Source organism: Saccostrea echinata, unplaced genomic scaffold (assembly GCF_033153115.1).
Source record: "Saccostrea echinata isolate AGI-Se365-2 ecotype Australia unplaced genomic scaffold, CSIRO_AGI_Sech_v1 ptg000009l, whole genome shotgun sequence".
Taxonomy (NCBI): Eukaryota; Metazoa; Mollusca; class Bivalvia; order Ostreida; family Ostreidae; genus Saccostrea; species Saccostrea echinata.
This window is the reverse complement of record NW_026889758.1, coordinates 3,815,608-3,831,532: the sequence shown is the minus strand read 5'-3', so window position 1 is coordinate 3,831,532 and position 15,925 is coordinate 3,815,608. Positions and strand designations below refer to the sequence as shown.

Here is a 15,925-nt window from a genome sequence, read left to right as displayed (position 1 = left end):
GTAAGACCTTCTGGCAAAGGCGAAGTTAGAACTTTTCTGGATATACACGTAAGTTCCATCTAGAACTAATATTGCCGGATCTGCCATAGCACTGTTCGTGAAAAGATCTCTAGCAAGTTGGCGGGTGTGGTTCTCAATCACTGCCTCCCGCGTGATGTGCTGAAAACCCAGATTTTGTGGTACAAAATCTGTCATCAGTGCTTTTCTTCCTGATTTAATAGCTCGTCTTATCTGTATAAAAGAATAAATGTGAAGTGATCCTTTTCACAAAATATCTAACGACTCTCTAATGTATATACATATTATTTAACATATTTAGTTTATAAATAAGATAATGACTGCTTTTGCATAAAACAATAGTTACAAAATTATATAAAAACCTGATGCTTCGTCATGTTGAATAATATGCCCAGCAATTTGTTTGACATTGCTGTATGCAGTTTCACCAGGAGAATGGCAATGCATGTCCTCTTACTTCTTACTTTTGTTGAGTTGATACTGGTCACCGTTGACACAACATCTTCGAATTCACGACGAGTAAGTCCAGTTAGAATCTTGTAGTCCTCATCATCCATGTTGCCCTCATCATCAAAATCGAGCCTGGAATTGCGGAAAGCTATTTCCCGTAAGTCTTGAATGATGTTATATACTGCGGTTCTATTCAACATTACACCCTCACTGGTTTTAATATTTTCTATAGCTTTCTCTGAAAGCTTTCCATTTATTAAGTGACCTGTACAACACCTTGCGCCTGACGGAATTATGATTTCTCCTATGATAAGTACATGCAGGCGAGCTTGATTTGAAAGCGAAATAAGTTTAGGTCCTGGCTTTTTGCACACAAAACAATATCCATGACTTTTTGTTGAAGATGAGAAAGGTAATGCAACAGATGGCGGACTTGATATTTCTGTCAATTTAGTGCGTTTGGGAGATGTAAAAGATGGATCATTAGCCTCATCCTTATCACTTACAGGAATTGTACAAACCTCCCTTTTTTGAGAAATGTTTCGGCATTTATGACGGCACTTCTTGCACAGTACGTCTGATTCTGTTGCACCAACTGCAAATTTTTTTGACAGAATGTTTATATATCCCGACTGTACTGGACGACGTTCTTGTGGAGGTGGTCTTCCTCAACACAAAACACACGAATAATGTCTCCTGTCCATTCTGAATAAAAAATGATCATGTATGATTATTTTCAGATATGTTATATATAGTGTAAAAATGTGTATTTTCTTCATCAAATACATAGTAACATGACATAGTAAGAAAAAAAAAAAAAAAAAAAACGTGTGATGGGTTTGAACCCACACTATTATTCCCCTACCATACCGGGTTGTACAATATTCGATACGGACTATTCACTACCTATGTGCGAACAAGTCATTTAAGACCTACAAATGTATACAAACTCAAAATAAAGTAACAAGCTGAGTTTGAAACAGACAATATTCAATAAATATGCCGTCTAAGTACTAGTTTTCTTTTTTATTATGCATGTATGTATTGTAAAGATTAAAAATAACACTAGGCTATCTAGCCATGGCATCAAAGGTCCCGAAAGCTTATATAGCTGTTGTCACCGGTACTTGCAGACGATGTAAATATTAGAATGGCTAGCCTAATAATTTTTGCTAAAACATACAATATTTTTAACGTAAAAAATTAGATCATTATCTAAGTTTCAAGATTCAGTTCGTAACATTTCTCCCTCTTAGCTTTCATCTGTTCACAAGGCTTTATCCGCCGTGTGACGTACAATCGTCGGTTAAATAGTTGATCATATTCATGAACTAATAACTGCACATATAAAAATTTTCACACATAGAAGTGATATATATATATAATTTTTTCTCACCCGTAAGATCTTGATGTCGGTAAACCAGAATCCTGGTACATCTACTTCTGTTTACATTAACCCATGGTAACGAAAATGACGTCATTCAAACGACGAGATGAAAATTCCAGATAATTTATATGTTATTTATTCTGCCACAATAAAAAGTCTCTCAGTTCCTTTAGAAAGTTTTATTTGACAGGTAGTTAACCCTCACTGGCATGTGCAAGTGCGCATGTGAACGTGCGTCTGGTAAAAGGCTACAATAAAACAAAACCAAAGTAAGTAATGACAGGTACTGCTTTCCATAGAAAAATTTCTCAAAACTGGATTCACATAATGTGAACAAATTACACAGACAAGTAATATCTCTAGTAAATCATAAACTAACTATACTCTGATCAACTGTATCAAATTCCATTCATAAAATATATTTTTAAGAGAAATACAGACTTAATTACTATCGACTATAAATGATGACATGAATAGCACGCCATACTTTAAGCACATGGCACAAACATTATCTAAAATTATGCAGAACTGCAATAATTAGCATAGCTGACATTAGAGATATAGGTAAGCGATAACATAATCTGAAGAATAAACAATGTGTAAAAACTTCAAGCTACTTACACCGTGGATTACGAACATTCAACCGGGAGTAAAAACTCGCCGTGACAGTATGGCGGCACAAACACTGAAAATTAACTTGTACTTAAACACATTCAATAAAAATTCGTATTGCACTCAGTCTAACTGACGTAATAGTACAACATAAATTCTAAAGACATGAAAATATTAAAAAATAGACAGAACATTATTCAAAAAAAAAAAAAAAAGAATACAGTTTGCCAAGACACTATTATAAGCTTTACTGAGCACTTAAATGATGTACTGCTTTCAACTATCTTGAAATCACCGTATTGAGATTATAATTCGAGACTTTATAACATCTACTACCGACATGGCAACCGTTACGATTAGAAATTGATCGAACTAATTGTTAAGATTTAACCATGTCCACAGTCCTTGCCCATGATGAAATTAAAACTGAATATGAATTTACACTTCAAATTCATTCTGTCAAAATTTAATCTTGGACGATCAATGTGGAGGTATTGAATTTTGACTTTTACTGGCTATTTTTTGTACAAATAATGGCAAATGAGCCAAGGATATTATCTTTTTGACAGTGCGTATTGCGCATGCGTACTAGTGTTCTTTTTTTATATATATGTTTTGGTGTCTATGAGGGTTACTTTATTAAATAACAAAAAAGAAAGAGTTAAATAAACATACTCAATTTTTGGGAAAATCACCGGGCAAACTTTGGCTAAAACTGTACCTTGTTCTTTGTACAAGATTAGGCTGGTACTTAAAATATTAAAAATGAATAAAAAGTTCAATGTTTTTCCTATAGCAAGCGAGAGATATTTACCTGTATGACCTATGTTGAACCCACCTGTGGAATATATTATTTAAAATACCGGTAGTCACGTGAGTTTTCCCAGGTAAACATTCCTCAAAGGTGCTCACTGTAAAAATAGCCATGTTTTATATCATTTGCCAATGTGCCAATTAGATGTTTGTATGTATTTAGTTTTTGGAACAACGGGAGGGTAAAGAGAGTTTAGTGTCATTTAAGATGTCATCATACATAAAAGTGTCGAACATTTTTAATATATTTATGAAAGACAATGGTACCAGTACATGTATTGAAATCTATAATACTAAAAAATGAATACAAAAAATTACATGCATATACATATATTTGATATCAGGATACCCCATTAAAGCTTAAAAGCTTGTTTACAGTTGGGTTCTTAAAATACAGATGAGGAAAAAATAATTAATCAACAATTAAAGTTAATTATTACAAATCTTAATAAAATGATTCGCAAAAGCTTTTTAAATCAATGTTACTTATAAATTCAGCTTTAAAATAACATTGATAACAAAAAAAAAATCAAATTAATATGTTCTTAAACTGTAATACAGTAAGACACTTCACACTTAGTACACCTAAATGCCCGGCTTTTGCACTTTTAAAATTGATGAAGAATTTATTATTTTAAATGCAAGCATGCAAAATTCTTAGTTTGATCACTGTGGGTACAGGCATTATACAGCTTCATTCGATTTTTTTTCATAGAAAAATAACACAGGAAGTATCATTTGGCAAATGTGCTCCACCATCCAGATGATTTAAATGTCTCCTCCCCCTTATTTAAATAGACTACACTCAAATAGGTATGGTACAACTTTTCCGGATTTCGAGTGTCTACAGGCATTTAAAAATCTCCAGTTGTTTGAAATCTATGCGGATTTTGGTGCTTTTTAGCGTGATTTTCCTTTCACAGCCATATCTAAATATTTTAATATAAATAAGAAGCTTACTAAGAGAATCATCAAACATTGTTAGTTGATGCATCTTGAATCCTTTGAGTGTTTTTTGATGCCACAATTTAGTGTCTCATTTAAATGAAAGGTTACTGTGTATGTCCTTGTGTCAATGAATGGTTATGTCCTTGATGTTAAATAAAATTGATTCTTTTAATTTTAGATGGAGCTTATTTCATAACAGTGAGAGCTATCAACAAAGTGAAATATGGTGGGCCACTAGCTACAACATTCTGTCATTCAACACCATATATTGTAGATAACTCACCACCTTTGATTTTTGAAATCTACAATATTTATTATGATGAAGAGCAATTCAATCTTAGTGTAACGCATAATTCTTCGTAAGTAAAGAAGTATTTTATTCAATTTCTAAATATTTTGTAAATTTTTTAGTCTTTTTAGGCACTGCAGTGGTATATTCCTGTTTGCTTTCATTATACTTCCCACAAACGGGGGGTATACAGGAATCACCTTTTCCATCTGTCTAGCTGTCTGTCTGTCTGTGCAAACATGTCCGGTCCATATCTTTCTTATGGAGGAACATTAGAATCTACTACTTAACACAAAGAATGTTCATGACCTGAGGGTGTGTCATGACCTTGACTCAAGATCATTTGGGCAAGTTCAAGGTCACTGAAAGAAAAAGTTCATAATTCGTGTCCAGTCCATATCTTTCTTATGATATTTCTTTTCTCAAATAATTCATCAGAGACCCGGACTCTGGACTAAAACGGAATGATCTGTGCCTGGGGAGAACTAGAAGAGATTGTGATGAAATGATGTGGACCACCATAGATTTTAATCCTAACATCACCATGTTAAAGAAACTGACAGAAGGGGTTCCTGTATGGATCAAAATCAAAGCTGTCAACAAAGGTAAGGAACTGTTTTCCTGCTCACAAAAGTCCTTCAGTTGACCTGTGCTATCAGATACTGTATGTCATCATCAGCTTTTAAACTTTTGAACATTTTCAACCAGTTTGGATACATAGCATCTTTGGAAGAAAAGAAAAAAAAAACATTTAATATGAATTTAGTGGTGCCCAACCACCTTTAGCCTGATTGATTGAAAACCTTAATTAAAAACCTTCTTAATTCTGGGGGTTTCTAGCAGCAAGCTGTTTGGTGATAAAGAACAGTTCTTCCTCTACCAGGATTTTGAATGTATTTTTAGCTCACCTGAGCTGAAAGCTCGAGCTTTTCTGATCACCCATTGTTTGTCGTCCGTCTGTAAACTTTTCACATTTTCAACTTCTTCTCAGGAACCGCTGGACCAATTTTAACCAAACTTAGTACAAAGCATCCTTGGGTGAAGGGGATTTTAAATTGTTAAAATGAAAGGCCAAGCCCCCTTCCAAGGGGAGATAATCAAGAAAAGACAAAAATGGTGGGGTCATTAAAAAATCTTCTTCTCAAGAACCACTGGGCCAGAAAAGCTGAAACTTATGTGGAAGCATCCTGGGGTAGTGTAAATTTTAAATTGTTCAAATCATGACCCCCGGGGGTAGGGCAGGGCCACAATAGGGAATCCAAGTTTTACATTGAAATATGTAATAAAAAATCTTTAAAAATCTTCTTCTGAAGAACCACTGGGCCAGAAAAGCTGAAACTTTTGTGGAAGCATCCTGGGGTAGTGTAGATTCTAATTTGTTCAAATCATGACCCCCGGGAGTAGGGCGGGACCACAATAGGGAATCCAAGTTTTACATTGAAAATGTTGTAAAAAATCTTTAAAAATCTTCTGAAGAACCACTGGGCCAGAAAAGCTGAAACTTAAGTGGAAGCATCCTGGGGTAGTGTAGATTCTAAATTGTTCAAATCATGACCCCAGGGGTTAGGGCGGGGCCACAATAAGTACTACAAGATGGGAAATCAGGTGAAAAAACAACAAGGCCAAAGTTACTCAGGTGAGTGTAGTGGCCCATGGGCCTCGTTGTTTCAGGATCAGGGTTTCATGCCCCAGAGTGATTTAAGCAGATCTGGAGTTGTAGCATCTTTCTGCAATGATTTTTTTTGAGTTTCTAGAACCAAAAAAAAAGTCACAGGGATTGAGATCTGGTGAAGCACTGTATCTGTTTCTCTTCTCAAAAATCCCCACCGTCATGGTAGCTCAGTCAGTAGAGTGCTCACTCCTGTTCGGAAGGTCATGAGTTCAAATCTCAGCCGCGACTGACCTAAGTCGATAAAAAATAGGTAGCAACTGTTCCTTTGCCATGTGCTCAGCATTTGAAGTGAAAGTTGCGGGTCCTTTGGATGAGACTTTAAAAACCGAGGCCCTCTGTCACAGCAGGCGTTGGCACGATAAAGATTCCTTGCTGCTCAATGGCCCTGAGTGCGGAGTAAAGGTCAAAATTTGAAGCCCTTCACAGGTATATGGTGACATCTCTATATGAGTGAAAAATTCTAAAATGGGACGTAAAAGAACAATCATCAATCAATCAAAAATCCCTGGTCATATCTATGCTTGTTTGTAGCAGCATTGTCTAGATCTGTCATGTACAAGAAAAAACAAATAGATTGTTATTTGGACATCGCTTATACAAAACCTGCCTAACTTTGTAATTTTTGCATAATAAAAGCTACCATTGATGGTCCTTCTTTTGGGTGTTTGTACCTGTATTACTAGACCTCTAGAGTCAAAGAAAATACTATGTTATACCTTTTTGGAGTTCAAGCTTCTCAAGGTGATAACAGGATGACAGCTTCCTCTCATATGCCACATTTTATTATATTATACTTTCATGTAAATTAGTTGAATCTGATTCGTTGAGAAACATTTGTAAAAAAAACACTATTACCCTCTGAGTGACGAAACCACACCCTCCAGCATAGCAACAGTCGACATTTCTTGACCACGAGTGATATTCCACAAAATATTGACTGCGCAGAATTTATGCACACACGATTGAGTGTGACATGTATTTGTATAAAACATTCAGTATAATATAATAAATACAGCATGTAGTCGAGGATAACATTGAAAATTTTCACCCCTTGAAAAACCATTGTTAACCTCGGCTGCGCCTCGGTTGACAATGGTTTTCTTGGGATGAAAATTTTCAATGTTACCCTCAACTACATGCAGTATTTATATAATATCCCCACTCTGAAGGAGAGAGGGTATACTGTTTTACCCTTGTGTATCTGTCTGTTTGTGTGTCTGTCTGACTGTCCGTCTGTCTGTCTGTAACTAATTTTTGTCACAGATTTCTCAGCAACTACTCTTTGCAGATGCTTGAAATTTTAGCACATTCTTTGTTTTGGCATGTCGTGTGTTGAGATTCATTTTTGTATGAATCTGATGTCAACTTCCTGTTTATCCATGCCTCTGTCCTACCAAATTTCTGTCTCAGTTTTCTCAAGGCAGGTGCTTGATATTTTAACACACTTTTTGTTCAGGCATGTCATATAGTGGGATTCATTTTTGTATGAATCTGATGTCAACTTCATGTGTCTGACTGTACAAAATTTCTAAAAAGTGTGTGATAGAAACTTTCGATCAATGTAAATGATTCCATAATGTATTTGTATTGTTAGTACAGTGTACAATATATCATATATATGATGATGTAAAAACAGCATTATTTTTTTTCTGTGTTTAAAGAATTTGATCGGTAGGTTGACTGCTTTCTCCCTCTTCACTTTAGAATTTCTTAATCTATATATGGACTCTGCACTATGTGAAGTAATAGCTTTTCTGTATATTAAAACCATATCTTCATATCTGTCTTTAGTCAATTTTTAGCTCACCTTGAAGAAGTCCAGATGAGATCAGGTATACCGCTGGCATGGGCATTCCGGTCAAAGTTTTAGAAGCACATCCATTCCTAAGACAATATATATAAATATAAGCCCTACCTGGACTAAGTTTGCATGGATGATACATTTACTGATGTACACTACAAAACTTGCTTGGGATGCTGGATCTCACCTATATTTTCTGGATGAATGAACAGAATCAGTGGATGTACACTACAAGACATGCTTCAGATGCTGGATCTGATTTGTATCTTCTAGATGAGTAACCAGTTTAAGTTTTTGGAGGAAGTCCATTCTGAAGTAACTATTAGCTCTATTGTGACCAAACTTGAATGGATGATGTTTCTAGGAATGCACACCTCCATACTAAGCCCTACCTGGACCAAACTTGCATGGATGATATATTTAGGGATGCACACTACCAGACTTTTTTCGGATGCTGGATCTGATCTACATTTCTCAGATGAGTGACCAAGTTAAAGTTTTTGGAGCAGGTCAATTCTCAATTAACTACTGTTATACAGGATGATTTTCCCCCATCACCCTTGCAGACTTGTCAAAATTCGTGGGTCCTGTCGGCAAGGCTGGTAAAAATTTGTCTGGACATAACTTTTAAGAAAACGTGGGTCCAAAAGACCATTTGAAAAAATCGAGCGTGACGCAAATTTTAAAAAAGTCGGGATCGGGATGCGCAACTGAAGGTCACAAACACAGAAGAGATGGCCGTGTGTGCGGCGTATTGACGATGGTCAATTTAAAGTGTTACAGGAAAGACATAAAATGTTATTTATGTCTCTTATTAAAGACTCTCTATCCTAAGAAAAGAAACGTTTGAGATTGAAGGCTGTTGAAAATATTAAAGGGCATTTTGGTGCTTTTATTTATTTTTAGGTCACCTGAGTCACTCAGGTGACCCATTGCTATCCGTTTTTGTCCGTCGGCGTGCGTCGTGCGATGTGCGTTAACATTTGAACATTTTTAGCTTCTTCTCTGAAACCGCTCAACCAATTTCAACCAAATATGGCATATAGCATCTATGGGTGAAGGGGAACAAAAATTGTGAATTTTATGATCCCTGCCCCCCTGGGGCCTGAGGGGTGGGGCTAAAACCACCAAAATTAATGCAATCTTTAAAAATCTTCTTCTTTACTCCTGGACATCAAGCAGTCAAACTGTTGGCATGATTGTAATAAGCATTGACCCCTCTACCAAAATTGTGAAATTCATGGCCCCAGGGTCAGGGGTTCTGGTGCTAGGGAGGGGTTATATAGATTATATAGTGAAAGTGCATTATTTCTTTGAAAATCTTCTTCTCTGCTCCTGGGTATTAAATAAACTAACTAAGTATATAGTTATGATGAGTAAGAGTGCCTCTTCCAAAATTTTGAAATTCATGGCCCCAGGGTCAAGGGTTCTGGTGTTAGGGCGGGGCTCTATTGATTATATAGTGAAAATGCATTATTTCTTTGAAAATCTTCTTCTCTGCTCCTGGGTATTAAATAAAGTAACTAAGTACATAGTTATGATGAGCAAGAGTGCATCTTTCAAAATTGTGAATTTCATGGCCCCAGGGGCAGGGGTTCTGGTGTAAGGGCGGGGCTCTATTGATTATATAGTGAAAATGCATTACTTCTTTGAAAATCTTCTTCTCTGCTCCTGGGTATTAACTACAGTAACTAAGTACATAGTTATGATAAGCAAAAGTGCCTCTTCCAAAATTGTGAATTTCATGGCCCCAGGGTCAGGGGTTCTGGTGTTAGGGCGGGGCTCTATTGATTATATAGTGAAAATGCATTAATTCATTGAAAGGCTTCTTCTCTACTCCTTGGTATTAAATAAAGTAACTAAGTACATAGTTATGATGAGCAAGAGTGCCTCTTCCAAAATTGTGAATTTCATGGCCCCAGGGGCAGGGGTTCTGGTGTTAGGGCGGGGCTCTATTGATTATATAGTGAAAATGCATTAATTCTTTGAAAATCTTCTTCTCTGCTCCTGGTTATTAAATAAAGTAACTAAGTACATAGTTAGGATGAGCAAGAGTGCCTCTTTCAAAATTATGAATTTCATGGCCCCAGGGGCAGGGATTCTGGTGTTAGGGCAGGGCTCTATTGATTATATAGTGAAAATGCCTTAATTCTTTGAAAATCTACTTCTCTGCTCCTGGGTATTATTGAAACAAATTAAATACATAGTTTTGATAAGCAAGGATGCCTCTTCCAAAATTGTGAAATTCATGGCCCCGGGGACAGGAGTTCTGGTGCTAGGGCGGGGCTATATAGATCCTGTAGTGAAGGTGAATTATTTCTTTGAAAATCTTCTTCTCTGCCCCTGGGTATTGTTTAAACAAACTAAGTACGTTGTTATGATAGGCAAGGATGCCTCTTCCAAAATTGTGAATTTTATGACCCCAGATTTAAGGGTTCTGGGGGGAGGGGGGGGGGCTTCTATTGATTATAAAGTGAAAAAGCAAAATTTATTTGAAAATATTCCTTTCTGCTTCTGGTTAAAAAAGCAATGAAGCTAAGTGTATAGTTACGATGAGCAAGAGTGCTTCTTCCAGAGTAGTGAATTTCATGACCCCTGGGTCAGATGTGCTGGTGTGAGGGTGGGGCTCTTGATAATACCGTAAATCTGGAAATTTTTGCGTCAATTTATTTTTGCGAATCTGGGTCAAAAAGCTGTTGATTAATTTTTACGTTTCAAATTTTTGCGAATTGACATTCATGGTGCTAAAATTAAAAAAGCGCTTAAAATTTTCATAGCAGTTTATAAGTTACACATGTAGTACATACAATAAATTACGCATGTACATGCAATATTGAACGATGCCAACGTTTATAAAATACGCATGTACTTACAATAAATTTCATCACATGTACATACAATACTAAACAATGCCAATGTTCAATAATCACATAAACAAATTAGAATTTAAGAGATAAAACATCTAAACTATTTAAAGTTTTCATAACATTTTAATTAATTGCGCATGTACAAAAAAAATATAGTATGAAACCATCTCTGCTTTAACTAACTTTCAGATAAAAACATTTGTTCTTAGATAAAACAACTGGCCTCTCTTACAGAAATAATTTGAAAGAGATATACTGCCTGTCAAACCATCGGACGATGTTGAATGTAGTGAAGGCAGTCTTACGCACGGATTATCACGGGTAATTAGCTTATAGTATAAACAGATTTCTTAAAATGACCACTGCTTACGAACACCTGTTCATCTTGAAAAATAGCCCCCCCCCCCCCCCCCCCAAAAAATTTTTTCATTTTTTGTTGTCGATTTATTTTTAAGAAATATATTTTTGCAAATGCAATGCACGCGCAAATTTGCTAAAAATTTATCTACAGCAAAAATTTCCAGATTTACGGTATAGTAAAAATGCATTAATTCTATTAAATAATCCTGTTTGCTCCTTGGTGTTAAGCAGATAAACAAAGTGATTAGTTATGATGAGCAAACTTATGGTCCCAGGGTCAGAAGCTCTGGTGTTGGGGGGGGGGGGGGGGGGCTCTATTGATATTATAGTGAATCTGTAGTAAAAATGTGTTATTTCTTTAAAAATCTTCTCCGCACCTGGGCATATCAGAGGCAAAAAGAGTAAAAGTTTTAATAAGGAAGATTATTTTTACCAGATTTTTGAACATCTGGACCATTTGGTCAAGCGTTCTGGTCCTGGCCAGGGCTCTATTATTTTGTATTCAATTGAGAGGAGTTATTCCCCTTTGCCATTTACTTTTGATAATTTATCACTGTAAATAATGTACTTGAAAGGTAAATAGAATAAGATAATTATGCAAAAACTTTTATTGTATAATACAAAAAGTACTTTCATAGTTTTAATGATCAGATAGACTTGTAAGTAGTAGATGAATAAAAATGAGACAAAAATAACTTGTTTTATTAAATGTTCATCAAGGACCAAGAGAGGCCAATGTAAGAAATTTCAACAAAGAATTAAAATAGTACAGAAGCATTGATAATTTGTTAATATACTGTATGGTGATAGTGATAAATGGGGATCAGATTTATAGAACATAATTTATAAACTGTTAATGAATATTAAGACCAATTATTTTGTTGATCATGATCACCCTATTTTTCTTGCTTTTTGGCAACAAAGTTTCACCTTTCAGTTCATTTTATACTCTATGCATCCTTTAAATTGTTGTATCATACTCAGGTGACCGTTAAGGCCCTTGGGCCTCTTGTCCTTTCTCAGCGTTAAAATAAGGTACATGTATCTGGTCGGACAAAACTTCGTCCGGTCCAACAGAACATTTGACTTTGTCAGTGAGACCAAATGTCTGACAGTGATTTCAAAATTTCATCAAGTCTGCCCTTGCAAATGATTTTTCCCCATTTTAAATTCGCCCAAGTATTGTTTTGAAAAAGAGATAACTGTCTTCCTTGAATTCATCTCATTTTAAATTTGCCCACATGACAAGCACAAAAGAGATAACAATTTCCTTGTACACATTATAAGCTCTATGTTGTCAAGTTTTGCATGTATGATGCATCTAAGGATACACCCTCCAGATATGCTTTGGATGCTGGATCTGACCTACATTTTCTAAATGATTGCAGATTTTACAGATGAAAGATCTTTCTTGGAGTAGGTCCATTCTTAAGTATCTTAAGTCCTATGGTGACTAAACTTGCATGGATGCTGCTGCTAGGGAAGCACACTTCCACACTTGCTTTGGATGCTGCATCTGATGTTCATTTTCTGGATGATTACCAGTAGATAGTTAGTTTTTAGAGCAGGTCGTAATCCTTGATTACCAATACAGGCAAACCTCGTTATCTCGAACTTGAAGGGACCGAGAAAATACTTCGAGATATCAGAGGATTCGAGATATCCAGGGTAAAATACTTAAGGAATAAGCAGTTGGGACTTCAAAATGACTTCGACATGCATATCCATGGTATTCGAGATATCCATGTTTGAGATACCGAAGTTCAACTGTATTTATATTAAAGCACAGTTTCTTGATATACATCCCCATTTCCATCTTCTTTGAAGAGAAAAATTTAGTTTTTAGCTTTTTAGTAGAACCAGGTTTCACCACTTTAAAAATAACAGTGAATTTCTTTGTGAAAACAGTAGGAAAAAGCATGCCATTTTCAGTTATTTAAAAAATCTTGTAAAATTAGAACTTTAAGACAGTAAAAAATTGAAATCAATTGCTTCTTGATTTAGTATGGTAAAACCATGTGTTGCATTATTTTCGCACACTCCTTGTACAGTGTATATTACATGTCTAGAATATAATACTTGTATTAATATATCATTAAAATTATCTCTATTTCTTGACAAGGAGCACACAAAGTTTATGCATGAGATGACGGTGAATTCTGAGCTCTTCACCAATATTGTTAGCAAAGATTCTGTCTGCGTCTAGTTTCAGATCCCAGGATGGGGCTATGTTGAAAATATATGTTAAGATTTTAATGATAATGTTGTGACTGTCTCATCAGAGATTAGTGGTTGAAGGCATATTCTGACTTAAATGAAGCAGTTTATCCTGGACTCTCCAAACTAGTGAACAAAATTCAAATTCTGAATAGCATTCTATTGATTTGGCCCAAAAAGTAATTGTTTTAATTGTTTTTTTTCTCCAGTTGATTTAAGCACCATAGCTGTTTCTGATTCACCCATCATAGTAGACCAGTCTCCTCCCATTGCTGGTAAGGTGAATGATGGAGAGATATATAAAAAGGATTTGCAGTACATTATGTATCCGGACAAGGTATGCACTATCTATAAAAGAAAGTGACACATGAAGAAAAATTTAATGTTTGGCCGTACATCACAATTTTCTCTTTGTTGAAGGCATTATATTTTTTTTATTTATATTCAATTTTGCATGATATTGTTAGCAGATATATTTTCAGTGTAATTTAAGTAAAGATTAATACCCACTGGTTTTTGATTATAATTTTTTCATGAGATTACTCAACATGAACTTGAATTAACTGTTTGTGTTTTAGATTTGCAGTAATTGGCAGGGCTTCTATGACCCTCAGTCAGGTATAGCTATGTACATGATCAGTGTGGGATCCTCTCCAGACACAACAGATGTAGCTAATATGACACATTTTTCAAGCAAAGCTCACTTTGCCTGTGTGGAGCTAGAACAAGACAAATACTTGGAGCACAACAAGAAATATTTCTCTAAAGTGTATGCATTCAATGGTGCTCACAAACAACTCAATGTTTCCATGGTGTCTGATGGGGGTAGGTTTTGCAAGTCATAGTTAATTTTGAAGTTTGATAAATATTTATGAAGGAAATCAATATTTCTTGTTTTTCTATATAGTGTTGGTGGATTTGACGGAGCCAGTAGCTGGAGAGGTGGTGGATGGGTCAGCTGATGACTTTACTGACCTACAGTTTACAACAAGCCAGGCTAAAGTGGAACTTCAGTGGAGAAATTACTATGATCCAGAGTCCAACATCAGTCACTATGATGTCAAAGTTTACAGAGCAAAGTAAGTTCACATGAAATATCATTAACCAACTTTTATTCGCATGCAAGAAACATCCGCAAGTTTCGTGACCTTCTTTTGCTCGCAAATATTTCTATATATTTCTGCGAACCTATTATTCTATTGTGTATTTATGTATCATGTTTTCCCAGTCGCAGAATTTAACAGTTGCGGATGGATTTCTGGCAGACAATTTGCAAATTAAAGATGATCCAATTTGTATTGCTTCTGTGTTCATAGAATGTTAAACAAATATATGTTTCATCAGTGTTCTCACTTAGTTTCTTTTAAGCTTTAGTCTTTCTTGAGCTTTAATTAGTCCAAAGAAGCATGGTTTTTGAGAAGTTTTGAGTTCAAGCCAAATTTGAAGAATCCAAGATAAATTATGTTGATTCTAATACGGTATTTTTTATCCTTCCGTCCAAACAAGAACAAAACCTTCAAAAATGACTAATCCACATGAAATGACTGCTGAATAAAGTTACATTATACAGAATTTCTCATTGGGCGGAAATAAATTGACCATATAGGACAGGTGACTGCTGGATAAAGGTGATCACCATGAAAACTTTGACTGTACAGCTACATCTTTATTTTATAAAATTGTAATTATTTGAAATGATTTAACATTTTTACTTGTCAGAAATATGACCTATGAGTATGAGCCTATCCAAGATTGGGCCCCATTCCCCAGCACAGCCAACAGTGTGAAGTGGTTAAAGTTCCACCATAGTCATGGGGATAGAATTCAGACCTCTCTTCGCACCACCAACAAAGCTCTCAACTCTATTATCAACACCACTAACAGTTTTGTGGTTGACGTAACACCTCCATATCTGCATTATCTAAGGGATGGTCTCCAGTCTGAAGACCAGGAATTTCAAGTGAGTATTTTTATAAGCTTAAAGATGGATTATAGCCATAAAAAGATTATCATCTAAACTAAATCAATATGGATCAGAATGCTCTAAGTGCTAAAGCTAAGTGCTATGTCTAATCCTCATGGTAACAGTATAAAGTGCTGTTACTATGAGGCTGTAGTAAAAGATAGGTCTGTCAAATAAAGATTCAAAGTATTATATAACTGTATATTGTTCAAGTATAGCTACCACAAAACAGTTGTCAAATATTACACATTTTATGATGTCATATGAAAAATTCCTATCTTTTGTAAATATTTCCAGTCTGCAACAGACCAGCTTTCAGTCAGTTTCATGTATTCAGACAAAGAATCTGGTATTGATCATATCAAAATTCAGATCTATGAGGTTTCACATGGTACCAAGAAACAAAAATACCCAGGTGTGTATGAAAACTGATATGGAGTCTGAAATATTTTGTTAATATTGTTTTTTTTCTCTTATCAGCCTTCGGCTCAAGTGAGCTTTAAAATTCTGATCAACATTTGTCTGTTG

The 15,925-nt window shown here is 35.4% G+C and overlaps 1 protein-coding gene across 1 annotated transcript in view; it reads left to right on the top strand.

The window, feature by feature from the left end:
- The window catches only part of LOC133181486 (uncharacterized), a 344,223-nt gene that overhangs the window by 258,119 nt on the left and 70,179 nt on the right, over positions 1–15,925 (top strand). Inside the window, 7 exon segments of the mRNA XM_061315978.1 lie at positions 4,407–4,587; positions 4,956–5,122; positions 13,644–13,771; positions 14,013–14,259; positions 14,342–14,513; positions 15,154–15,394; positions 15,695–15,812. Of these exon segments, the coding sequence (XP_061171962.1) occupies positions 4,407–4,587; positions 4,956–5,122; positions 13,644–13,771; positions 14,013–14,259; positions 14,342–14,513; positions 15,154–15,394; positions 15,695–15,812 (1,254 nt within the window).